General features: G+C 57.3%; 2 protein-coding genes across 5 annotated transcripts in view; one reads left to right on the top strand and one right to left on the bottom strand.

Moving 5' to 3' along the window:
- The window catches only part of mus81 (MUS81 structure-specific endonuclease subunit), a 42,272-nt gene extending 36,892 nt beyond the window's left edge, over positions 1–5,380 (top strand). For all 3 annotated transcript variants that reach the window (XM_059641516.1, XM_059641518.1, XM_059641517.1), the window contains one exon: positions 2,824–5,380. In XM_059641516.1, the coding sequence (XP_059497499.1) occupies positions 2,824–2,890 (67 nt within the window). In that variant the 3' untranslated portion in view covers positions 2,891–5,380. The remainder of the gene's footprint in view (positions 1–2,823) is intronic.
- Positions 5,381–6,201: 821 nt separating this feature from the next.
- The window catches only part of LOC125449273 (EGF-containing fibulin-like extracellular matrix protein 2), a 23,399-nt gene continuing 4,600 nt past the window's right edge, over positions 6,202–25,000 (bottom strand). Inside the window, exons 2-11 of one of the 2 annotated variants that reach the window (XM_059641460.1) lie at positions 21,320–21,470; positions 19,889–19,937; positions 18,360–18,611; positions 17,319–17,441; positions 15,152–15,268; positions 13,365–13,484; positions 11,690–11,809; positions 10,941–11,067; positions 8,421–8,616; positions 6,202–6,683 (exon numbers count right to left, since the gene is read on the bottom strand). In XM_059641460.1, coding sequence (XP_059497443.1) covers positions 6,522–6,683; positions 8,421–8,616; positions 10,941–11,067; positions 11,690–11,809; positions 13,365–13,484; positions 15,152–15,268; positions 17,319–17,441; positions 18,360–18,611; positions 19,889–19,937; positions 21,320–21,403 — 1,350 coding nt within the window. In that variant the 5' untranslated portion in view covers positions 21,404–21,470 and the 3' untranslated portion in view covers positions 6,202–6,521. The remainder of the gene's footprint in view (positions 6,684–8,420; positions 8,617–10,940; positions 11,068–11,689; positions 11,810–13,364; positions 13,485–15,151; positions 15,269–17,318; positions 17,442–18,359; positions 18,612–19,888; positions 19,938–21,319; positions 21,471–25,000) is intronic. The other variant, XM_059641461.1, reaches the window with a different exon arrangement.

Genomic DNA, 25,000 nt, shown 5'->3' with positions numbered 1-25,000 from the left:
TGTCGGAGGGTCGGCGGTGGGAGTGTGGGCTTTGTCGGAGGGTCAGTGGTGAGGGAGTGGCTACAGTCAGAGGGTCAGTGCTAAGGGAGCACTGTGCTGTCGGAGGGTCAGTGCTGAGGGTGTGGGTACTGTCGGAGGGTCAGTGCTGAGGGAGCAGGCACTGTTGGAGGGTCAGTGCTGAGCGAGTGGACACTGTTGGAGGGTCAGTGCTGATGGAGCGCCGCACTGTCGGAGGGTCAGTGCTGAGGGAGCACTGCACTGTCGGAGGGTCAGTGCTGAGGCAGCGGGCACTGTCGGAGGGTCAGTGCTGAGGGGACAGGCACTGTCGGAGGGTCAGTGCTGAGGGAGCGGGCACTGTCGGAGGGTCAGTGCCAGTGCTGTGGGAGCGGGCACTGTCGCAGGGTCAGTGCTGTGGGAGCGGGCACTGTCGCAGGGTCAGTGCTGTGGGAGCGGGCACTGTCGCAGGGTCAGTGCTGTGGGAGCGGGCACTGTCGCAGGGTCAGTGCTGTGGGAGCGGGCACTGTCGGAGGGTCAGTGCTGAGGGAGCGGGCATTGTCGGAGGGTCAGTGCCAGTGCTGAGGGAGCACCGCACTGTCGGAGGGTCAGTGCTGAGGGAGCGGGCACTGTCGGAGGGTCAGTGCTGAGGGAGTGGGTACTTCGGAGGGTCAGTGCTGAGGGAGCGGGCACTGTCGGAGGGTCAGTGCCAGTGCTGTGGGAGCGGGCACTGTCGCAGGGTCAGTGCTGTGGGAGCGGGCACTGTCGCAGGGTCAGTGCTGTGGGAGCGGGCACTGTCGCAGGGTCAGTGCTGTGGGAGCGGGCACTGTCGCAGGGTCAGTGCTGTGGGAGCGGGCACTGTCGGAGGGTCAGTGCTGAGGGAGCGGGCATTGTCGGAGGGTCAGTGCCAGTGCTGAGGGAGCACCGCACTGTCGGAGGGTCAGTGCTGAGGGAGCGGGCACTGTCGGAGGGTCAGTGCCAGTGCTGTGGGAGCGGGCACTGTCGCAGGGTCAGTGCTGTGGGAGCGGGCACTGTCGCAGGGTCAGTGCTGTGGGAGCGGGCACTGTCGGAGGGTCAGTGCTGAGGGAGCGGGCATTGTCGGACGGTCAGTGCCAGTGCTGAGGGAGCACCGCACTGTCCGAGGGTCAGTGCTGAGGGAGCGGGCACTGTCGGAGGGTCAGTGCTGAGGGAGCGGGCACTGTCGGAGGGTCAGTGCTGAGGGAGTGGGCATTGTTGGTGGGTCAGTGCTGAGGGACTACCACACTGTCGGAGGGTCAGTGCTGAGGGTGCGGGCACTGTCGGAGGGTCAGTGCTGAGGGAGTGGAAACTTCGGAGGGTCAGTGCTGAGGGAGTGGGCACCGTCGGAGGGTCAGTGCTGAGGGAGTGGGTACTTCGGAGGGTCAGTGCTGAGGGAGTGGGCACTGTCGGAGGGTCAGTGCTGAGGGAGCGGGCACCGTCGGAGGGTCAGTGCTGAGGGAGCGGGCACTGTCAGAGGGTCAGTGCTGAGGGAGCGGGCACTGTCGGAGGGTCAGTGCTGAGGGAGCGGGCACTGTCGGAGGGTCAGTGCTGAGGGGACAGGCACTGTCGGAGGGTCAGTGCTGAGGGAGCGGGCACTGTCGGAGGGTCAGTGCCAGTGCTGTGGGAGCGGGCACTGTCGCAGGGTCAGTGCTGTGGGAGCGGGCACTGTCGCAGGGTCAGTGCTGTGGGAGCGGGCACTGTCGGAGGGTCAGTGCTGAGGGAGCGGGCATTGTCGGAGGGTCAGTGCCAGTGCTGAGGGAGCACCGCACTGTCCGAGGGTCAGTGCTGAGGGAGCGGGCACTGTCGGAGGGTCAGTGCTGAGGGAGCGGGCACTGTCGGAGGGTCAGTGCTGAGGGAGTGGGCATTGTTGGTGGGTCAGTGCTGAGGGACTACCACACTGTCGGAGGGTCAGTGCTGAGGGTGCGGGCACTGTCGGAGGGTCAGTGCTGAGGGAGTGGAAACTTCGGAGGGTCAGTGCTGAGGGAGTGGGCACCGTCGGAGGGTCAGTGCTGAGGGAGCGCGCACCGTCGGAGGGTCAGTGCTGAGGGAGCGGGCACTGTCGGAGGGTCAGTGCTGAGGGAGCGGGCACTGTCGGAGGGTCAGTGCTGAGGGAGCACCACACTGTCAGAGGGTCATTGCTGAGGGAGCGGGCACTGTCGGAGGGTCAGTGCTGAGGGAGCGGGCACTGTCGGAGGGTCAGTGCTGAGGGAGCACCACACTGTCAGAGGGTCAGTGCTGAGGGAGCGGGCACTGTCGGAGGGTCAGTGCTGAGGGAGCACCACACTGTCAGAGGGTCAGTGCTGAGGGAGTGGGCACTGTCGGAGGGTCAGTGCTGAGGGAGCGGGCACTGTCGGAGGGTCAGTGCTGAGGGAGCAGGCACTGTCGGAGAGTCAGTGCTGAGGGAGCGGGCACTGTCGGAGGGTCAGTGCTGAGGGAGCGGGCACTGTCGGGGGGGGCCGACTTTTAGATTAAACTGAGGCCTTGTCTGGCCCCTCCGGGGGTTGGTGGGGGTATGCGGGTGGGAACAGATGTCAAATAGCCCACAGCCACATTTGGATGAAGAGCAGGCTGGAGATCTCCCCCAGGGGCCAAAGTTCATGGTTGGAAGCGCGTCACTAAAACCTGGCGAGCCGCATCTCACTGGGAGCTTGCTGTGCACAAACCGGTCATTTTTACAACACTGGCATTGTTTAAGAAAAGGGTGTGAAGATCGCTCGCGATCGGCTGTCGCAGCGGAGAGCAAAATTGTTCATTGTTTTCAAAAATTGTGCATTAGTCGAATTTGTAATTGTCTCTTTTTAATTGTTTAAGAAATTTGGGTCCGGCGCTGAGCAAGACCGTCTCTCAGCTGTACTGCACAGAGGGACCTCTGTGCTGAGCGTTCGCGCTCTCCCAGCTAACAGTGACTGAATCAAGAGACCTGAGGCTGTATCACTGGAAACATCTCTCCGTGTGTCACATTTGGATCTTTGGATTTTTGTTTATTTTTTGGAGAGGAGACGACTGGGGGAGAGGTGTTGTCCCCATAATCACGTTGTCACCACAGTACTCAGTTCCGCCAACAAACGCGCCCATTCCCTCCTGCCAAGGATACACCAGAGAGCATGCCTCTCCCTGAGCAACGGGGGGCCGTTCTGTTTTAAAACTCAACGCGAGTGACCTTGATTGTCTTACTTTTAACGAGAAAAGCACAAGTGTGATCTGCTCCTCAGTCTGCGCTTACCCGTCACCAGTTTTTGCTGGGAAGGGGCTGTGTTTTTTTTTACGAAACTTTGAAGCTGTGCATCATAAGTAAAGTCCTCATTTTTGCATTCTGGCCGCTGACCAGATTTTAATCTAAACAAACAGAAGGATTTTTTTACGCATTTCTCCAGGCCACAGGCCATCAATAAACTCCTTCATCCTGATCTAAGTCGTTTCCAAATGTTGTTAACATAAGCACTGCCATTTCCTGCCGAAATCAATGCATGATTTGATTTGAGCTTTTTAATGTTTTGAAAATATCAATGTTTGGGAACATGAGGAGGCCATTCGGCCTCTCGAGCCTATTTTACTTTTCAAGGGTGCTCAAAGATATTAACTTCTTCATCCCAGCTTGTTTCCGCAGTGTCAACATCTAATGTGGAGAATTAACTGCTCAGCTGCCCAAAATGCTGGACGGTGTTTAAAAGAGACAGGAACTTGAGACTTTTTGTTGGCAATCATCAGGACCACAATGCAAGAAAACCAATTTTAGAAAGGCAATAACAAAATCCCAGTGCCATCTGTTCGACTCTGGTTGCTGTGGAGATCCAGCAGGAGCTGCTAACCGGCCAATCAAAATTAAGCGGTCAGTTTCAGGTGTGACTGTGATTGGTCAGGGTGTTGCCATGAAAGTAAAAGAAAAATTTGACTTCCTGTCTCTCTTGCGCACCGTTGGACATAATGTTATCTTTTTATTGAGAGTTCCGATGAATCCCTAGCTCTGGAGCGTCTGCCCAGTTTGAGATAAGGGTAGGGGGGGGATTGTAACAGTTGCCAAGCTGTCTGAATGTGAAAGCCCCCACCCCAAGAGAAAATTTTTTTGTCAACACTGTGGAATGTAATGTCGAGGGAAGGGAATCAGCCCCCATCCTCTGTGTTTCCCACCAGCTCCACCATCATGTTCCTTAAAACGCAGAATCAACAGAAAAGGACACATCCTCCCCAGACCAGGACAGTCTGGTATGGGGATGTGTTCCCTACCTCTCTACTCCCAACCTCTCCCTCAACGGAATAATGGCAAATCTGTAATTGAATACTTTGTGAAATATTTATACAGTTAATATTGTGTGTTTGTATATCTTTCTGTTTGTGTTTCTGTCTGTAACTGTATTTCTGTCCCTCTCTCTCTGTCTCTATCTATCCATCTGTATTTCTGTCCTTCTCTAACTCCTTACCCCTCTCTGTCTCTGTCACTATCAATCTCCCTCTCTCACTGTCTGTCTGCCTGCCTCTATCTATCCATCTGTATTTCTGTCCCTCTCTATCTCCTTTATCTCTGTCTGTATGTCTGTCTGTGTCTGTCTGCCTGCCTCTATCTATCCATCTGTATTTCTGTCCCTCTCTATCTCCTTTATCTCTGTCTGTATGTCTGTCTGTATCTGTCTATCTCCCTCTCTCCCTTTCTCTGTCTGTGTTTCTGTCTATCTCTCTTTCTGTCTGTCTATCTCATGCTCTCTCTCTGGTGGTGGTGTGTCAGAGGCAGGGGGATGGGGAGAACACATTGGCCATCGTCCATCATGTTCACCACTCCCCCTCAACCTGCAGTGTGTCGGAGATGGGTCAGCTCTCTCTGACTGGCCGCACCCCACCCCCACCTCAGAGACATGGCCCTCCCATGTGTTTGTACAACTTGTGACTAGTCCTGTGTGTTGCACGTTTTTTGATTTTGTTTTTTATTTGTGAATTGTTAAAGAGTTTGTGCGTGTAGAGCGCAGTATGTGAGGTTTTTAGCAGTAACCGTGTAAAACTGTGTAGCCCAATCGTGGGAGAGATGCCACTGCAGGGGGTGGAGGGTCAGTGGGTAAGCTGAGGTTTCACTCACTCACTCACTCCCTCCCTCCCCATGGCTCGTTAATTGTTCAACTCATGTTAGTATCGAGATGTGACTGCCTGAAACAAATCCCCCAGGATTGTGGGGCAAGGTGCTATGGAAACGGTGTGTTTCTTTTTTAAAAAAAAGTTTGAATAAAGGTAAAAACATAAATGGAAAGCAGAGTCTGGGTTTCTCTTCAAAACAGGACCATTTCTTTTACATGTTTCCAAAGTCAGCATGGTGACCCAGCAACACTGAAGGAGCGGTGATATCCTTCCAAATTGGGTTTGGTGAGGGGCTCAGAGGGGAATGTGCAGGGGCTGGTGTTCCCATGTATCTGCTGCCCTCGTCCTTCCAGATGGAAGTGGTCGAGGGTTTGGAAGGTGCTGCCTGAGGATCTTTGGTGAGTTTCTGCAGTGCACCTTGTAGATGGTACACACTGCTGCGACTGGGCGTCGGTGGTTGGGGGGAGTGGGATGTTTGTGGATGTGCCAATTGAGCGGGGGCTGCATTATCCTGGTTGGTGTCGAGCTTCCCAAGTGTTTTATTTATTCACTTGTGGGATATGGGCATCGCTGGACGGGCCCAGCATTTATTGCGCTGTCACTAGTTGCCCTCTGGAGAAGGTGGGGGGGTGAGCTACCATCTTGAACCGCTGCAGTCCACCTGCTGTGGGCTGACCCACAAATGCCCCAGAGGGAGGGAATTCCAGGATTTTGACCCAACGACAGCAAAGGGACAGCAAACTATTACCAAGTTGGGACGGTGACTGGCTCGGAGGGGAATGTGAAGGTGGAACTCGAGCGTTGTTGGGGCTGCCCCCATCCAAGGAGGAGTGGGGAATACCCCATCACACTCCAGACTTGTGCCTTGTAGATAGTGGGGACAGGCCTTGGTCTAGGGAAGTTGGGTTCTACCAGCACAGCCTGGGCGAAGCCTGGCAGAGACAGGCTGTGTGCCACCTTGAGTAGAGTAGGAGGGTGTGCGTACAGAGAACAGGGGCAAAAGTTCATGCCCTCAAGAGGGTGATCATTGACTCTGGTGGTGGGGGGGAGGGGGGTGCGGTTCAACCTGCCAACGTGAGGTGAGGGGGTGGGTGGGAATTGGAAACAATTCTGAGTGAGTCTTTCCAGAACATTTTACCGGAGAGCGGGTTTATTTTTTTTCTCTCTGTTACGTCCATTGTCACAGGGCCTCGCGACGAACACGTCACCCCGTAAAACGCCCCCCGGGGAGGGGTGAGTGGGCACGTTCCCGCCACCGCAAAGGAACTAGGTAGCACGAACTCTGCGAAGTTGGTCGCCGAAAAAGATGTCAGAGGCTTTAAACGTGGTACGTCCGTTTTCAACACTGTGTTTTGGGTCTGCATTAAGACGAGAGATGATTCCTTGGACAGCGAGGCGTGGGGTCGGGGGGGGTGTGGGGGTTTGCCGGAGTGGTCAGGGCAGCCTGCCTAGAAAGGGTAGGCGCCCACGTAAATGGTCAGCCTGAGGACGGAACTTGACTGGTAAGTCATGACGGGGTTCACAGTGACCATTTCCAAATCCACCACAAAATCCTGGGGGCCTGTCATTTGCCGGGCCAGCACCAGCATCGCACTGATGTTGTTCATTTGCTGTCGAGATTTCAAACACAGAGTGTTAGCAGGGTTGGGTGCGAGACCATTCAGCCCATCCGGTCAAACCCTATCCGTTCCTCAAGCCTCCCGGCTGACTATATTTATCCGTGAACCTGCCTTGCTCCCCTAAAATCTTACGAGACCCTGTCCTGGCACTAACCAATCGCACTTTGGACTTGGTCAGCTGCCAACAGTCAGGCTGCTCTCTGCTGCTGCCAGCCGCTTGCCAGGAGGCATTCCCAGTGCCCATCCCTACCCCCAACCCAGTCGCCAACTCTGTCCTCAAAGTTGCCGCTGCCTGTGGGCTGGTGGAAACTGGGGTCCCCGCCTATCAGATGGTTCTGTGTTCAAGACCCCAGCGCTGAGGGAGCGGGCACAGTCAGAGGGTCAGCACCGAGGGAGCGGGCACTGTCGGAGGGTCAGCGCCGAAGGAGAGGGCACTGTCGGAGGGTCAGCGCCGAGCGAGCGGGCACTGTCGGAGGGTCAGCGCCGAGGGAGCGGGCACTGTCGGAGGGTCAGCGCCGAGGGAGCGGGCACTGTCGGAGGGTCAGCGCCGAGCGAGCGGGCACTGTCGGAGGGTCAGCGCCGAGCGAGCGGGCACTGTCGGAGGGTCAGCGCCGAGCGAGCGGGCACTGTCGGAGGGTCAGCGCCGAGCGAGCGGGCACTGTCGGAGGGTCAGCGCCGAGGGAGCGGGCACTGTCGGAGGGTCAGCGCCGAGGGAGCGGGCACTGTCGGAGGGTCAGCGCCAAAGGAGAGGGCACTGTCGGAGGGTCAGCGCCAAAGGAGAGGGCACTGTCGGAGGGTCAGCGCCGAGGGAGCAGGCACTGTCGGAGGGTCAGCGCCGAGGGAGCAGGCACTGTCGGAGGGTCAGCACCGAGGGAGCGGGCACTGTCGGAGGGTCAGCGCCGAGCGAGCGGGCACTGTCGGAGGGTCAGCACCGAGGGAGCGGGCACTGTCGGAGGGTCAGCGCCGAGGGAGCAGGCACTGTCGGAGGGTCAGCGCCGAGGGAGCAGGCACTGTCGGAGGGTCAGCGCCGAGCGAGCGGGCACTGTCGGAGGGTCAGTACCGAGGGAGCAGGCACTGTCGGAGGGTCAGCGCCGAGCGAGCGGGCACTGTCGGAGGGTCAGTGCCGAGGGAGCGGGCACTGTCGGAGGGTCAGCGCCGAAGGAGCAGGCACTGTCGGAGGGTCAGCGCCGAGCGAGCGGGCACTGTCGGAGGGTCAGCGCCGAGCGAGCGGGCACTGTCGGAGGGTCAGCGCCGAGCGAGCGGGCACTGTCGGAGGGTCAGCGCCGAGGGAGCGGGCACTGTCGGAGGGTCAGTGCCGAGGGAGCGGGCACTGTCGGAGGGTCAGTGCCGAGGGAGCGGGCACTGTCGGAGGGTCAGCGCCGAGCGAGCGGGCACTGTCGGAGGGTCAGTGCCGAGGGAGCGGGCACTGTCGGAGGGTCAGTGCTGAGGGAGCGGGCACTGTCGGAGGGTCAGCGCCGAGCGAGCGGGCACTGTCGGAGGTTCGGTGCATTAGACACAGTTGTCCTGGGAGGTTCTGGTCACTCGCTGCGGCCTCCCAGGGGGCTGAGCAAGAGGTGATTGTCGCTACCTATCTCTGTCTCTCCAGAGAAGGGAACTCTCCCGTCTGATCTTTCACATTCCAAACCCAACCCTCCCTGCCCTGCTGCTGCTGCCTCTGTCCTCGGCGGCATACCGCGCACACAGATCGCCAATGCCAGGGGTACCCACCCTGATGTAGAAATCCCCGTTCTCATCTCCAGCTTTGATGCGGAAGGTGTTGTAGGCCCCGGGATAGATGCTGGTCGCTTGAATTTGGAAGATGTCGGAGGGGACACTCCTCTCTGACGTGATGCTCATATAGCGGTACACAATTGAGGTGGGTTTATCCTGGCATCCTGGCCTGGCTGAGTGGCACACGCAGCGGCTGTGGGGACAGAGAGAGAGCCATCCTGTTCAATTCGTCTTCACACCAGAGAGAAACTGTATTTGCTGAAACGTCCCAAGTTCGATATGTTGTTTCAGAGACAGTAGGAACTGCAGATGCGGGAGAATCTGAAATAACAAGGTGCAGAGCTGGATGGACACAGCAGGCCAAGCAGCATCAGAGGAGCAGGAAAGCTGACGTTTCAGGCTGAGACCGTTCTTCAGAAAGTGTCTAGGCCCGAAACGTCAGCCTTCCTGCTCCTCTGATGCTGCTTGGACTGCTGTGTCCATCCAGCTCTACACTTTGTTATGTCGAGTTCGACATACCCTCGGATTTTCCAACGGGCACCTGTAGGATGCCACTGACAAGGTTCCAGTGCTAGACGAGGGCTCGGGCAGATGGCAGGAGCGAGGGCAAATGTACATGGGGCATTTTTGAAGGTGGCACACTACCAGGTCTGGCGGTCAGCTGTGTACAATCTGTCCTGAAGAGTCACGTCTGTACTTTGGCTGAGGCAGCAAATTAAGCAGTGGGGAGCACACAGGGTGACTGCAGAAAGATGGAGGCTGGCAAAGCAAGCAGGCAACAAGGCATTGGACAGAGCTCAACGCAGGCGAGGCCCATTATCCACTCACGCTAAGAACGGAGTGAGAATTCAGTAACACAAAATTTTCAAACAATAGCATCCTGAGGTGTGCACATGTAAAGCAAGCTGGTTACTATCTCTGCCTTCCATCCCTATCTGCCCCTGGAGGAAGTGATGGTGAGCTGCCTTCTTGAACTATGAGATGTAGGGACACCTGCGATGCTGTTAGGGAGGGGTTTCCAGGATTTTGACACTGAGATAATTCCAAGTCAGGATGGTGAGGGACTTGGAGGGGAATATGCAGGGGGGTGGTGTTCGTGTGTGTCTGCTGCCCTTGTCCTTCTGGATGGAAGTGGCTGGTGGGTTTGGAAGGTGCTGCCTGAGGATCTTTGGTGAGTTTCTGCAGAGCATCTTGTAGATGGTACACACTGCTGCGACTGAGCGTCGGTGGGTCGGGGGGAGGAGTGGGATGTTTGTGGATGTGGTGCCAATCGAGCGGGGGCTGCTTTGTCATGGATGGGGTCGAGCTTCTTGAATGTTGTTGGAGCTGCCCCCATCCAGGGGCAAGTGGGGGGTATTCCCTCCCACTCCTGACTTGTGCCTTGTCGATGGTGGGACAGGCTTTGGGGGGGAGTTACTCGCTGCAGGATTCCCAGCCTCTGAATCTAGTAGTGTTTCTGGTCAATGACAACCCCCAGGATGTGGATAGCGGGGGATTCAGTGATGGGAACACCGTTGAATGTCAAGGGGCAGTGGTTAGATTGTCTCTTGTTGGTGACGGTCAGAGCCTGGCATTTGTGTGACGTGAATGTCACTTACCACTTTTCAGCCCAAGCCTGGATATTGTCCAGATCTTGTTGCATGTGAACACGGACTGCTTCAGTATCTGAGGAGTCACGAATGGTGCTAAACATTGTGCGATCATCGGCAACCATCCCAAATTCTGACCTCATTGTGGAGGGAAGGTCATAGATGAAGCAGCTGAAGATGGTTGGGCCTAGGACACTGGGCAGTGGAGTACAGGAGTTAGGCCATCTTCCTGCACTTGTACAGCGTGACCACAGTTGGAAAACATTGCGAGGTCGAGATCTCCAGAACAACCTTAGAGCAGAGGTGATTGAGTGACGGCTTGACCTGTCAGTCCCTGGGACCAGAGGCTGAGTGAGTCAGGTCAACATTGTCTAGGGTTAAGACCCACAACAGAGATGCCCTAAACCCCATCAGCGAAAACAGGACGGTCCGTGTCACCGCTTGTGTGGCTGCTCACGGGATCGTGCTGTGCGTAAAAGCTGGCTGCTCTGCTCCCCCTGCTACATTAACACACTCCCGGGAAGATACGTCATTCGACCGTGATGGGCTTCGCGAGGCGAGATGCTGGAAAGGTGCAACCTAATAAATTTGGTTCTGTCGTGACTTCGATCTGACTTTGTCACGTCCTGAGGGCTGGGCTGTTTTGAGATAGTGAGGGGTGGCCGGGTTGGGGGTGGGGGATGAGGATTGGCGGGGCCTGGGGGTGTGGTGGAATCTGGTCGGTTTTGCAAGCTCGCCTAGCAGAAGCTCTGTAGTTCCTTCCTGGGTCGCAGGGGAAGACAGTGGGAGGTCCCACAGGATGGTGACCAAGGGAATGGTCACTCCTTCCAGCTCTGTGAGGGAAGGTGGGGCCAAGGGTCTGAACTCGAGCCCCCCAACTCCGATAGGGACAGCACCAGGGGTTACATCAAAGCATGTTGTTACTCACTTGTCTGAGACCTGCACGTAGGGCTCCTGGCACTGGTTCTTCGGCACACACCGAAAGCCACCATACACATTGGTACACATCTGCTCCTCGGTACACTGGTGCTGACCTGTCTCACACTCGTTCACATCTGTAACGCTCAAAACACACACAGTATCGCATCAGAGCACCACCCATCAGCAAACAGGAGGGAGCTTTACTCTGTATATAACCCCGTGCTGTCCCTGTCCTGGGAGTGTTTGATGGGGGACAGTGTAGAGGGAGCTTTACTCTGTATATAACCCCGTGCTGTCCCTGTCCTGGGAGTGTTTGATGGGGGACAGTGTAGAGGGAGCTTTACTCTGTATATAACCCCGTGCTGTCCCTGTCCTGGGAGTGTTTGATGGGGGACAGTGTAGAGGGAGCTTTACTCTGTATATAACCCCGTGCTGTCCCTGTCCTGGGAGTGTTTGGTGGGGGACAGTGTAGAGGGAGCTTTACTCTGTATATAACCCCGTGCTGTCCCTGTCCTGGGAGTGTTTGGTGGGGGACAGTGTAGACGGAGCTTTACTCTGTATATAACCCCGTGCTGTACCTGTCCTGGGGAGTGTTTGATGGGGGGGGACAGTGTAGACGGAGCGTTACTCAGTATCTAACCCCGTGCTGTCCCTGTCCTGAAGGTTGGATATCCTCTTGTGATACAGATTGGGGTTATTTTGTAGAGGGTAGGCCTCCTGGCGAGAGTGGAGAGTGAGGGGTGGCATTGACCGTACCTTGGCAGATTCTGGTGCCCAGCAGTTGGTACCCATCAGGGCAGACACAGGAGAAGCTGCCTGGCTCATTGACACACTGATAGTGACACAGGTAATTGGAGTAACTGCATTCATCGATATCTGTGTGAGAGATCACAGTGAGGGGTCCTTAAGAGCGACACAGAGACAGTCGAGACAGACCCTTCACAACAGGACCCTGGGAACTGGCTCATCAACCCCTTACACTCCCCCGCCATCCCCAACCAAATCGCCATACACACACACACACACACACAATCACTCCCTATCACAGAGTGACCGTCTATCTGTGTCAGCGCCCCTACACCCCCACCCTATCTCTGTCACCGCCTCCGGCCCCTGCACCCCATCCCTGTCTCTGTCACCTCCTCCAGCCCCTAAACCCCCTCCCTATCTCTGTCACCCCCTCCATCCCCTACACACCCTCCCTGTCTCTGTCACCCCCTCCATCCCCTACACCCCCTCCCTATCTCTGTCACCCCCTCCCTGTCTCTGTCACCCCCTCCAGCCCCTACACCCCCTCGCTATCTCTGTAACCACCTCCAAACCTAACACCCCCTCCCTATCTCTGTAACCCCCTCTCTGTAACCCCTCCATTCCCTACACCCCCTCCCTATCTCTGTAACCCCCTCCATCCCCTACACCCCCGAACCCTATCTCTGTAACCCCTCCATCCCCTACACCCCCTTCCCTATCTCTGTAACCCTCTCCATCCCCTGCACCCCCTTCCCTATCTCTGTAACCCCCTCCATCCCCTACACCCCCTCCCTATCTCTGTCACCTCCTCCAGCCCCTACACCTCCTCCCTATCTCTGTAACCCCTCCATCCCCTACACCCCCTCCCTATCTCTGTCACCCCCTCCAGCTCCTACACCCCTCCCTATCTCTGTAACCCCCTCCATCCCCTACACCCCCTCCCTATCTCTGTCACCCCCTCCAGCCCCTACACCTCCTCCCTATCTCTGTAACTCCCTCCAGCTCCTACACCCCTCCCTATCTCTGTCACCCCCTCCAGCCCCTACACCCCCTCCCTATCTCTGTAACCACCTCCAAACCTAACACCCCCTCCCTAACTCTGTAACCCCCTCCAGCCCCTACACCCCCTCCCTATCTCTGTAACCCGCCTCCAGCTCCTACACCACCTTCCCATCCCTGTCACCCCCTCCAGCCCCTACACCCCCTCCCTATCTCTGTAACCTCCACCAGCCCCTACACCCCCTCCAGCCCCTACACCCCCTCCCTATCTCTGTAACCTCCACCAGCCCCTACACCCCCTCCGCTCCCAACACCCCCTCCCTCTGGCACCTCTAATCCCAGCCTGTCGGACACTGCCTTATTCCCCTCGCTCTGCCACTCAGGGCCGTTCCTTCAACTCTCCAGGGTCCTGTGCTGAGGGGTTTCTCCCCCACCCCCACTTACCCCCACATCATCTGTGCTCTTATCCTACGGCTCCAGTTGGCGTGGAGCTGTCTCGTGGCACGAGTTGGCATTGGGTTTCGATGATTAATGCTCCCAACCCGTCTCTGAGTCTGGCTCTCCCCTCCCTGGCTCTCCATTGCTGGCACCCTACCTGTCTCCTCCTCCTTCCCCCCCACCCTCCAGTATCCTGGGTGAGCCCCCGTCGCCCCGATGCCAGCCCCTCTGCGGTCAGCGTTACCTTTGCAACTTTGACCATTGTCGCTGAGTTCGTAGCCCTGCTCGCAGCGGCACACGTAGGAGCTGTAGGTGTTGAAGCAGTGTTGCTCGCACGGCGCTCCCATCGCACACTCATCCACGTCTGGAAAAGGGAAAACGCCAGATGGATCCCCAACTCCGCAAACACTCCGCACACAGACCAAACCCCTCCGGCCCCCACACGCACCATCCCTCCTGGGGATTCTGTATTGAGTCCCTGGTCAGACGATGCTTAGATACTGCCTGCTGGTCTCCCACACAATAAACAGGGTATGCATGGCACAGGAGAGGATGCGGACAAGACTGAAGAGGAGAACTAACAGAGGAATGTGAGGACTGTAGAGCTGGGACTTGGAAAGAGAAGGCTGAGCAGTGACTCACTCAACGTCTGTGAAATTCTGGACGGCTTTGATTGAGTGGAGACAGAGAGAATGTTTCTTCTCGTGGGGAGAAGCATCGGTAGAAGTTATCAGCATGGAGCCGGCGTTGGGAAATCCAATTAGGAATTCAGGAGAACCGCCTTGACCCAGAGAGTAGGAAGAATTTGTGACTCACTCCTACAGGGAGTGGTCGAGGTGAGTAGGATTTAAAGGGGAAGCTGGATAACCATATGGGGAAGAAATGATAAGAGGTTTACAATGATAGATTCAGAGGAGGAAAGATAGAAGGAAGCTGGAGTGGAGGAGAAATACCAACTCCGATTGGTGGGCTGAATGGCCTTGAAATGGAATGTGCTGTATATCCCAAGAGTTCTCTGTGATCCAGTCAATCAGTGACCCACAAGGACACAGAGCAACATTTAAAATGGGAAGGGTGTGTGTGTGTGAGAGACAGTGTGAGACAGAGACTCTGTGTGTGTGTGAGAGAGAGAGTGTGTGTGACACAGACAGAGACCGTGTGTGTGTGAGAGAGAGAGACTGTGTGTTTGTGTGAGAGATGGCGGGTGTGTGCGTGCAGTGTAATTGATCATATGTGAGGGTGTGAGAGAGAGAGTACGTGTGTGTGTGTGTGTGAGAGAGAGAGAGAGTGTGTGTGACACAGACAGAGACCGTGTGTGTGTGAGAGAGAGAGACTGTGTGTTTGTGTGAGAGATGGCGGGTGTGTGCGTGCCAGTGTAATTGATCATATGTGAGGGTGTGAGAGAGAGAGTACGTGTGTGTGTGTGTGCGCCTGTATGATTGTGACTGGGTGGATGTGAAAGTGTGAGTATGTGGGGAAGCAAGGGGATGCCAGAAAGCACCTCACAGACACCGGTACTGGGCTGTAGTCTGAATCGGTAACTCAATAGAACCATGTAACCCTCTCCAATGTTCCACAGTGAGGAAAAGGGCACAGAGAGAGGCAGTGAGGTTGCTGGAGCCAGACAGACTGTGAGAGAAAGGGATAGAGAGAAGAAAAGGGCAGAGTGAGAGAAAGGGGCAAAGAGAGAAACAGAGAGAGAGAAAGGGGCAAAGAAAGACTGATAGAGAAGCAGTGGCCTGAAGAAAGAGGAAGAAAGAGACGGAGAGTGGGAAACAAAGGAAGAGAGAACGTGAGACAGAGCAGAAAGAGAGAAAAGGTGGGGAGCAAAGAAAGAGGGACTGAGGTAGAGAGAGAGACCAAGAGCTAAAAAGGAGAGGGGCACAGAAAGAAGTCAGAAATCAGAAGGGTGAGAGAAAAGCAGAGAGAGTCACTGAGAAAGACCGAGGTGCACACACAGAGAGAGGGAGCGAGTGGTTTATATTTAGGATCCAGAGGAAGGTGCAGTACATTGACCAGTGTTAGACTTACCAACACAGGAGCGGTTATCTCTCCCCAAGGTGAAACCGGGCTCACACTGACAAGTGAAAGATCCGGGGGAATTCACACACCGATGCTGACAGTACCGAAAGTGACACTCGTTGATGTCTGCAAGACAGAGGCAGAGAGAGGGAGCGAGCAAGCTTGGGCTGGGGATGGGGGGAGGTAGTGAACAGATTGCAGATTTCATTCCCATGGACAGAGCTCTGCTGGGACACTGCTCCCTTGACCAATACCATCCCAACTACTGTATCTCAGTCTCGGCCTTAGCGAAGAGGGAGTGCTGTTGGCTCTGGGGAAATTACTCACAGCCTGAGGTCTGTAATCCCACTCTCTAGCAGGAGGTTCCGAGGCTTCCATCCCAGTCGGGCCAGGAGCAGACAGGGGGGACCAGTTTGGGATTATGCTTGGCACTGACTGGAGGACTGAACGGTCTGGGTGCATCTTGTACAGCTTTTGCATTAAATTCATTCCAACAATTTCATTAAAATGGTCAGATTCTCCTGGGGACACCTCAGCTCGAACCTTGGTGGGAATTAGACAAGTCCACCCAACCATTGAATTAACTTTCGTTCTTACTGCCTAGTGTTCCCATAACTCTCTGTGACTGAGAGATTTTTGTGCAGTCAAGGTTTAAGGTGAATCAGATCTGCCTTCGAACAAGACCAGAACTCATTCCACGTTTCCCTGCTAGCCTTCCACACCACCCCACCACCACCGCCCCCCACCTCGCTTATCAAGAATCTACCCCCACGCTAATCCGCAAAATATCTTGGGGAAGGATGTGGCAAAGACTCTTGGAGTAACATTTCCCTCCATCCCGGTCTTCGATCATTTGGCGACCGCAGCCCCTAGTTCCAGATCGGCACCGCCCCCCCCCCCACCACTCCCCAAAGACGAGAGAAACCGTCCCCAACGAGATGGGTCACTCGACCCGAAACGATAACTCATGCTCTCTCTCTCTCTCTCCACTGCCAGACCTGCTGAGCTTTTCCAGCAACTTGCGTTGGCGTTTCCGATTTGACAGCATCCGCAGCTCTATCGGCTTTCCCTTTCGGAATCACCTCAGTTTCCACCACCTTCTGTTCTCATTGACCGCACACAAGCAGGACTCGTTGCCCCATCTCTCCCTCTCTGTTTCACGTGAAATGAATGCTCTTCTGTTGCTTCTGAGTATTTTTCCTAGAGTTCCAACACCAGGGGTGATTCTGCTTCTCTGAGAACAACACCCTCTGATTGCCTATCCTCAATCCCAACCTTTACTCATGGTACTGCAAGTGATAAAGTCTTTGCTCAGTGCCTCAGATTACACTGATGCCTTTTAGTTCCAGGGTGGCTATTCGCAACACTTGCCTTCGTAGGTCAGTGCATTGAGTACAGGAGTTGGGAGGGTCATGTTGCAGCTGTACAGCGCACTGGTGCGGCTGCTTTTGGAATACTGCGTTCGATGCCAGTCTCCTCTGGGAACGATGTTGTGAGCCTTGAGAGGGTTCAGGAAAGATTTACAAGCATGTTGCTGCGGTTGGAGGGTTTCAGCTATAGGAGAATCTGAATAGGCTGGGACTATTTTCCCTGGAGCATTGGAGGGGTATCGTAGAATCATAGCATTCTTACAGTGTGGGAGCAGGCAATTCAGCCCATTGAGTCCACACTGACCCTCTGAAAAGCATCCCATGCAGACACACAACATTACCGTTTCCCCACATTTCCCCGTTGCTAACACACCAAACCTGCACATCCCTGGACACTATGGGACAATTTAGCACGGCCAACCCACCCTAACCTGCACATCCCTGGGCACTATGGGACAATTTAGCACGGCCAACCCACCCTAACCTGCACATCCCTGGGCACTATGGGACAATTTAGCACGGTCAATCCACCCTAACCTGCACATCCCTGGGCACTATGGGACAATTTAGCACGGCCAACCCACCCTAACCCGCACATCTTTGGACTGTGGGAGGAAACCGGAGCGCCCGGAGGAAACCCCTGCAGACAGAGGGAGAATGTGCAAACTCCACACAGACAGTCTCCCGGGGGTGCAATCAAACCCAGGTTCCTGGTGCTGTGAGGCTGCAGCGCTAGCCACTGAGACACCTTACACACAAACAGTGCCCCCTCCCCCCCCCAGGTACCAGGAAGGCTGTGAGCTTACCGATACATTCCGTGCCAACCAGGCGGTAACCCTCTGGGCATTTGCAGTTGAACCCGCCGTCCGTATTCACACATTCCTGACTTGGTTGGCAGCTGTGAATATCCAGCTCACACTCGTCAATGTCTGTCAGAAAATAACCCAGGATATCAGACAGGGACCTACTGTCCAGTTCCCCTCTTGCATCATCCCATTGTCCCTGACCACACCTCAGCTCAGGAACACACCACACTGTCGGAGGGTCAGTGCTGAGGGAGCAGGCACTGTCGGAGAGTCAGCGCCGAGGGAGCGGGCACTGTTGAAGGGTCAGCACCGCACTGCCTGGAGGGTCAGATGCCCTCTCCCCTCGGCCCTCCATGCCCTCAATCCTATTGGCAATCCCTAATTGTTCCTTGAACTGAGAGTCTCACTTGGGCCATTTTCGCAGACAGCTAGGTATCAACCTCACAGCTGTGGGTCCAGAATGACATATCGGCCTGTGCAGGGTAAGGATGAAGATTTCCCAAAAGGGCATTAAGGATAGGAATGGATTTTTCCTGCAATAGATTATGGTTGTCATAGTCACTGTCCTGAAGACTTAAGCTCCCAATCTGATTAATAAAGTTAATATCTGTCTCATCAGATTCCCTGCAGGGATATTAGGCTGTATGTCCCTCCTGTACACCCCTGGCAACAGTACCCTGCCCCTACCGGAGGTATCTTACAGCCCATATATGTAGGACAGGTTTGCCAGGCCTGTGGTGGGGGCACGGAGAGCTGCGAAAGGTGGGATCGGGGACGGCGAAAGGGGCCTGTGGGTCACTGGGCTAGAGCTGTGTTTGCCAGGGTCTTACAGGAATAAAATATAGGTGGTTTTCGATGGCCCTGGTGGGGTGAGGGACGCTACAGGAATGCAGGGCTTTGTACCTTCCTCTCAGGCCCAGGCTGGTCAGTCCCCAGCCGGATCCAGGTCTCCTACCAATTCCGGAATCGGCCTCTCTTCGAACCACGATACCCCACCCGCCCCACCCCCCTGCAAACCCAATTCTATAGTGGATCACCTACCTACACACTGCTCGTCCTGGTTGAGGCTGTACCCCTGCGAACAGGGGTTGGAGCCCCCAGCGGGGACCTGCGGGTGAGAGCCGGCCGCCAGCGTGACCTGGGGGGGGTTTGCATCCTCCTCGTTGTTGGGGGGCACGTCGTTGTGGGTGATAATGGAGGCTGAGCGAGGCAGGCACAGATAGCCCCCGTAGTGATTGAAGCATTTCATGGTTCCCTTGCAGGCCCCAGGGATGGTCTCGCACTCGTCTATGTCTACGGAGGGAAACAGCACATGAGCAACGGGGGGACAGGGCACGTGCGAATTGATTGTAGGAGCAGGCCGTTCGGCCCACACTGCCCCTCCAAACAGCACCTCACCCACGTCCTGTAAATGCTGCATTTCCCATGGCTACCCCACCCTCACCTGCACATCACTGGGCACTACAGCACAGCCAATCTACCCGAACCTACGCATCTTTGGACTGTGGGAGCTAACCCACGCAGACAGTCGCCCGAGGCTGGAATTGAACCCAAGCCCGACACCGTGAGGCAGCACTTCTAACCACTGAGTCCCCCCACCTGTGCCACCCCAACTAATATTGTAGTGGGTATGGAGTCACATGTAGATCAGACTAGGTAAGGATGTCCATTTCCTTCCTTGAAGGGTATTAGTGAACCAGGTGGGATTTTTTTCCCCCCCCCCGGTAATCAACATGGTTGTTATTAGACTCTTAATTCCAGATATTTATTGAGTTCCACCATCTGCCATGGCGGGATTCGAACCCGGGTCCTCAGAACATTCTCCGAGTGTCTGGATTAACAGTTCAGCAATAATACCATGAGGCCATCGCCTCTTAGAGGCCTCCTGTTGGCTTTCGAACAACCTTGACCATTGTCTGTGGCAAATTTGCTCTCCTTCCAGGTTGCAGCCTACCAGCTCAGGCTTGCCTGCCCAGTCGAGATGAGACAGTTTATAAAAGTCTGTGAGTAAGCTGCTGCCACCCTCCCCCTCAATGACTTCCCCCTTGGAAGTACGCAGGCTTGATTGAGGACAATTTGGACCCGCACTCATGAAGTCAGACAGCATGGATTGTCAAGGCCTTGGGAGATGGTGTGGGAGAATGGGGCCGGGGAGGAAGGATTCGGGGAGACTCGAAACTCTAGGATGGCTCCCCTCGGAGCAGGATGGGGGGCGCTGCAGATGGACACAAGGCCTGCAGAATCAGGAAGGGGGCTTTGGTTCGAGTCCACGAGGGAGACACCGGCAGGTGGATGGGTCACGGGTCGAAGAGAAATGGGAGCAGAACCAGAGGGAGGGAGGCTGGAGAATGTTTCCTATCAGGCAGCGAGTGGGTGGGATCTGGTACAAGCTGCGTGCAAGGATTGGGGATGGGTGGGGGGGGTGCAGAAGATTCAACAGGAAAAGGAACGGTCTTTCAAAGGAGGCAGCACGGGTGTGAGGAGCAGAATGATCTCTTCCTGGGTGGGTGGGGGTGTGCTGGAGTCCAGTGGGGGGGTGGTGGGGGGATTCAGAGCTTGGTCAGATTTACCTCGACAACGTTGCCTCTGGTGGTCCCATTCATAGCCATCAGTACACTGCTGGGGAGAGACAGTGAGAGACAGAGTTAACACCACTTAGCAGACTCTGTGTGTGTGTGTGTGTGCGCGCGCGCACATGTGAGAAAGAGATTGAGAGAGTGTGTGTGTGCACATATGAGAGAGAGATTAAGAGAGCGTGTGCGTGTGTGTGTGCATATGAGAGAGAGAGATTGAGAGAGTGTGCGCATATGTGTGTGTGTGTACATGTGAGAGACAGATTGAGAGAGTGTGCGTGTGTGTGCATGCGAGAGAGAGATTGAGAGTCTTCGTGTGTGTGTGTCTGTGTGTGTGTAGCGTGAGAGAGAGATTGAGTTTGTAAGAGCATGTGTGTGTGTCTGAGTGTGTGCATGCGAGACAGAGATTGACAGTGTGTGTGTATGTGTGTGTGTGCATGTGAGAGAGATTGAGAGAAAGTGTGTATGTGTATGTCTGAGTGTGTGCATGCGAGACAGAGATTGAGAGTATGTGTGTATGTATGTGTGTGCATGCGAGAGAGAGATTGAGAGAGTCTTCGTGTGTGTGTGTCTGTGTGTGTGTAGCGTGAGAGAGAGATTGAGTTTGTAAGAGCGTGTGTGTGTGTCTGAGTGTGTGCATGCGAGACAGAGATTGACAGTGTGTGTGTATGTGTGTGTGTGCATGTGAGAGAGAGAGTGAGAGAGAGGGTGTGTATGTCTGAGTGTGTGCTTGCGAGAGAGAGATTGAGAGTGTGCGAGAGAGTATGTGAGACAGGGTATGTGTATGTGTGAGCGCATGAGTGTGTGTGTCTGTGTGCGTGTGTGAGAGAATATGTTCACACGTGTCTGAGAGAGTGTGTGTGCATGTGTGTGTGAGTGCTGTGTATTTACATGCATGAGAAAGTGAGTGTGGTTGTGTGTGAGAGGGCGACAGAGTATGTGTGCACACATGTGTGTGAGCATGAGAATGTGTGTGTGTGTGCGCACACGCATGTGTGTGACTGCATGAGAAAGTGTGTGTGAGTGTGGTGTGTATGAGAGAGAGAGAGCATGAGTGTATGCTGAGGGAGCGGGCACTGTCGGAGGGTCAGTGCTGAGGGAGCGGGCACTGTCGGAGGGTCAGTGCTGAGGGAGTGGGCACTGTCGGAGGGTCAGTGCTGAGGGGGCAGGCACTGTCGGAGGGTCAGTGCTGAGGGAGTGGGCACTGTCGGAGGGTCAGTGCTGAGGGAGCAGGCACTGTCGGAGGGTCAGTGCTGAGGGAGTGGGCACTGTTGGAGGGTCAGTGCTGAGGGAGCGGGCACTGTCAGAGGGTCAGCTCAGAGGGAGTGGGCACTGCCAGACGGTCACTGCTGAGGGTCAGTCAATGTATGTGGGTGATGGGCTTGTGCATCTGAGCAGAGCAGCTACCCTCTCATTGTGGGATCTTACCGTGTAACTGACAGCTTCCTCCACTTGCTGAGTACGAAAGTGTGGCAGAGAGAGGGCCAGAAGCAGGATCAGGATCAACATCATGTCCTCAAAGTGGGAGACAGCAGAGGCCGGGGGCTTGGGAGGGGGCAACGGGGTTTCACCTCGGAACCTGAAAACACAACAGGGAGAGGGGTCACATAGTGAGGCAGGATCCGGGCAAAGGCAGAAGGAGAGAACAGCACACTGCCCAGACTCCCTTACCCCACTCCCTCCCCGTCCCCCAGCCTCTACACCCCCCCCTCACTGCCCAGACTCCCTTACCCCCACTCCCACCCCGTCCCCCAGCCTCTACACCCCCCCTCACTGCCCAGACTCCCTTACCCCACTCCCTCCCCGTCCCCCAGCCTCTACACCCCCCCTCACTGCCCAGACTCCCTTACCCCACTCCCTCCCCGTCCCCCAGCCTCTACACCCCCCCCCTCACTGCCCAGACTCCCTTACCCCACTCCCTCCCCGTCCCCCAGCCTCTACACCCCCCCTCACTGCCCAGATTCCCTTACCCCACTCCCACCCCGTCCCCCAGCCTCTACACCCCCCCTCACAGCCCCGACTCCCTTACCCCACTCCCTCCCCGTCCCCCAGCCTCTACACCCCCCCTCACAGCCCCGACTCCCTTACCCCACTCCCACCCCGTCCCCCAGCCTCTACACCCCCCCTCACAGCCCAGACTCCCTTACCCCACTCCCTCCCCGTCCCCCAGCCTCTACACCCCCCCCTCACTGCCCAGACTCCCTTACCCCACTCCCTCCCCGTCCCCCAGCCTCTACACCCCCCCTCACTGACCCGACTCCCTTACCCCACTCCCTCCCCGTCCCCCAGCCTCTACACCCCCCCTCACAGCCCCGACTCCCTTACCCCACTCCCTCCCCGTCCCCCAGCCTCTACACCCCCCTCATTGCCCCGACTCCCTTACCCCACTCCCTCCCCGTCCCCCAGCCTCTACACCCCCCTCATTGCCCCGACTCCCTTACCCCACTCCCTCCCCGTCCCCCAGCCTCTACACACCCCCCTCACCGCCCCGACTCCCTTACCCCACTCCCTCCCCGTCCCCCAGCCTCTACACCCCCCCTCACTGACCCGACTCCCTTACCCCACTCCCTCCCCGTCCCCCAGCCTCTACACCCCCCCTCACAGCCCCGACTCCCTTACCCCACTCCCTCCCCGTCCCCAGCCTCTACACCCCCCTCATTGCCCCGACTCCCTTACCCCACTCCCTCCCCGTCCCCCAGCCTCTACACACCCCCCTCACCGCCCCGACTCCCTTACCCCACTCCCTCCCCGTCCCCCAGCCTCTACACCCCCCCTCACAGCCCCGACTCCCTTACCCCACTCCCTCCCCGTCCCCCAGCCTCTACACCCCCCCTCACTGACCCGACTCCCTTACCCCACTCCCACCCCGTCCCCCAGCCTCTAGACCCCCCCTCACTGCCCAGATTCCCTTACCCCACTCCCTCCCCGTCCCCCAGCCTCTACACCCCCCCTCACTGACCCGACTCCCTTACCCCACTCCCTCCCCGTCTCCCAGCCTCTACACCCCCCCTCACCGCCCCGACTCCCTTACCCCACTCCCTCCCCGTCCCCCAGCCTCTACACCCCCCCTCACTGACCCGACTCCCTGACCCCACTCCCTCCCCATCCCCCAGCCTCTACACCCCCCGTCACAGCCCCGACTCCCTTACCCCACTCCCTCCCCGTCCCCCAGCCTCTACACCCCCCCACACTGCCCCGACTCCCTTACCCCACTCCCTCCCCGTCCCCCAGCCTCTACACCCCCCCCACACTGCCCCGACTCCCTTACCCCACTCCCTCCCCGTCCCCCAGCCTCTACACCCCCCCCTCACTGCCCCGACTCCCTTACCCCACTCCCTCCCCGTCCCCCAGCCTCTACACCCACCCCTCACTGCCCCGACTCCCTTACCCAACTCCCTCCCCGTCCCCCAGCCTCTACACCCCCCGCCACACTGCCCCGACTCCCTTACCCCACTCCCTCCCCGTCCCCCAGCCTCTACACCCCCCCCCACTGCCCCGACTCCCTTACCCCACTCCCTCCCCGTCCCCCAGCCTCTACACCCACCCCTCACTGCCCCGACTCCCTTACCCCACTCCCTCCCCGTCTCCCAGCCTCTACACCCCCCGCCACACTGCCCCGACTCCCTTACCCCACTCCCTCCCCGTCCCCCAGCCTCTACACCCCCCCCCTCACTGCCCCGACTCCCTTACCCCACTCCCTCCCCGTCTCCCAGCCTCTACACCCCCCCACATAGCCCCGACTCCCTTACCCCACTCCCTCCCAGTCTCCCAGCCTCTACACCCCCCCTCACTGCCCCGACTCCCTTACCCCACTCCCTCCCCGTCTCCCAGCCTCTACACCCCCCCCCTCACCGCCCCGACTCCCTTACCCCACTCCCTCCCCGTCCCCCAGCCTCTACACCCCCCCTCACTGCCCCGACTCCCTTACCCCACTCCCTCCCAGTCTCCCAGCCTCTACACCCCCCCTCACTGCCCCGACTCCCTTACCCCACTCCCTCCCCGTCTCCCAGCCTCTACACCCCCCCCCTCACCGCCCCGACTCCCTTACCCCACTCCCTCCCCGTCCCCCAGCCTCTACACCCCCCCTCACTGCCCCGACTCCCTTACCCCACTCCCTCCCCGTCCCCCAGCCTCTACACCACCCCCTCACCGCCCCGACTCCCTTACCCCACTCCCTCCCCGTCTCCCAGCCTCTACACCCCCCCTCACCGCCCCGACTCCCTTACCCCACTCCCTCCCCGTCCCCCAGCCTCTACACCCCCCCTCACCGCCCCGACTCCCTTACCCCACTCCCTCCCCGTCCCCCAGCCTCAACACCCCACCTCACTGCCCCGACTCCCTTACCCCACTCCCTCCCCGTCCCCCAGCCTCTACACCCCCCCTCACTGACCCGACTCCCTTACCCCACTCCCTCCCCGTCTCCCAGCCTCTACACCCCCCCTCACCGCCCCGACTCCCTTACCCCACTCCCTCCCCGTCCCCCAGCCTCTACACCCCCCGCCACACCGCCCCGACTCCCTTACCCCACTCCCTCCCCGTCCCCCAGCCTCTACACCCCCCCTCACTGCCCCGACTCCCTTACCCCACTCCCTCCCCGTCCCCCAGCCTCTACACCCCCCCTCACTGCCCCGACTCCCTTACCCCACTCCCTCCCCGTCTCCCAGCCTCTACACCCCCCCTCACTGCCCCGACTCCCTTACCCCACTCCCTCCCCGTCTCCCAGCCTCTACACCACCCCCCCCACCGCCCCTACTCCCTTACCCCACTCTCTCCCCGTCTCCCATCCTTTACACTATCCCCACCCTCACATTCCTCCAATCTCACATCTTTACCTCCCCACCCTCACACCCCAGCTCTCACACCCTCACACCCTCCCTGAATCCAAGTGAGACTGGGAACACAACAATCTGCCCGTTACCCATCACCCAGCCCCCAGGGTCTTAACAGTGCTTCCCTTCCGCCCTCTACTCCATTGTACCCCCGCTCTGACTCACACACAGACGCACTGATATGCGCAGATACAGATACACACCCAGACACACCCTCACACTGATACACAGACACCCAGACACACCCTCACACTGATACACTGACACCCAGGCACACCCT

Source organism: Stegostoma tigrinum, chromosome 42, assembly GCF_030684315.1.
Source record: "Stegostoma tigrinum isolate sSteTig4 chromosome 42, sSteTig4.hap1, whole genome shotgun sequence".
Lineage (NCBI taxonomy): Eukaryota > Metazoa > Chordata > Chondrichthyes > Orectolobiformes > Stegostomatidae > Stegostoma > Stegostoma tigrinum.
The sequence above is the reverse complement of the archived record's forward strand: the minus strand, read 5'-3'. Positions and strand labels throughout refer to the sequence as shown.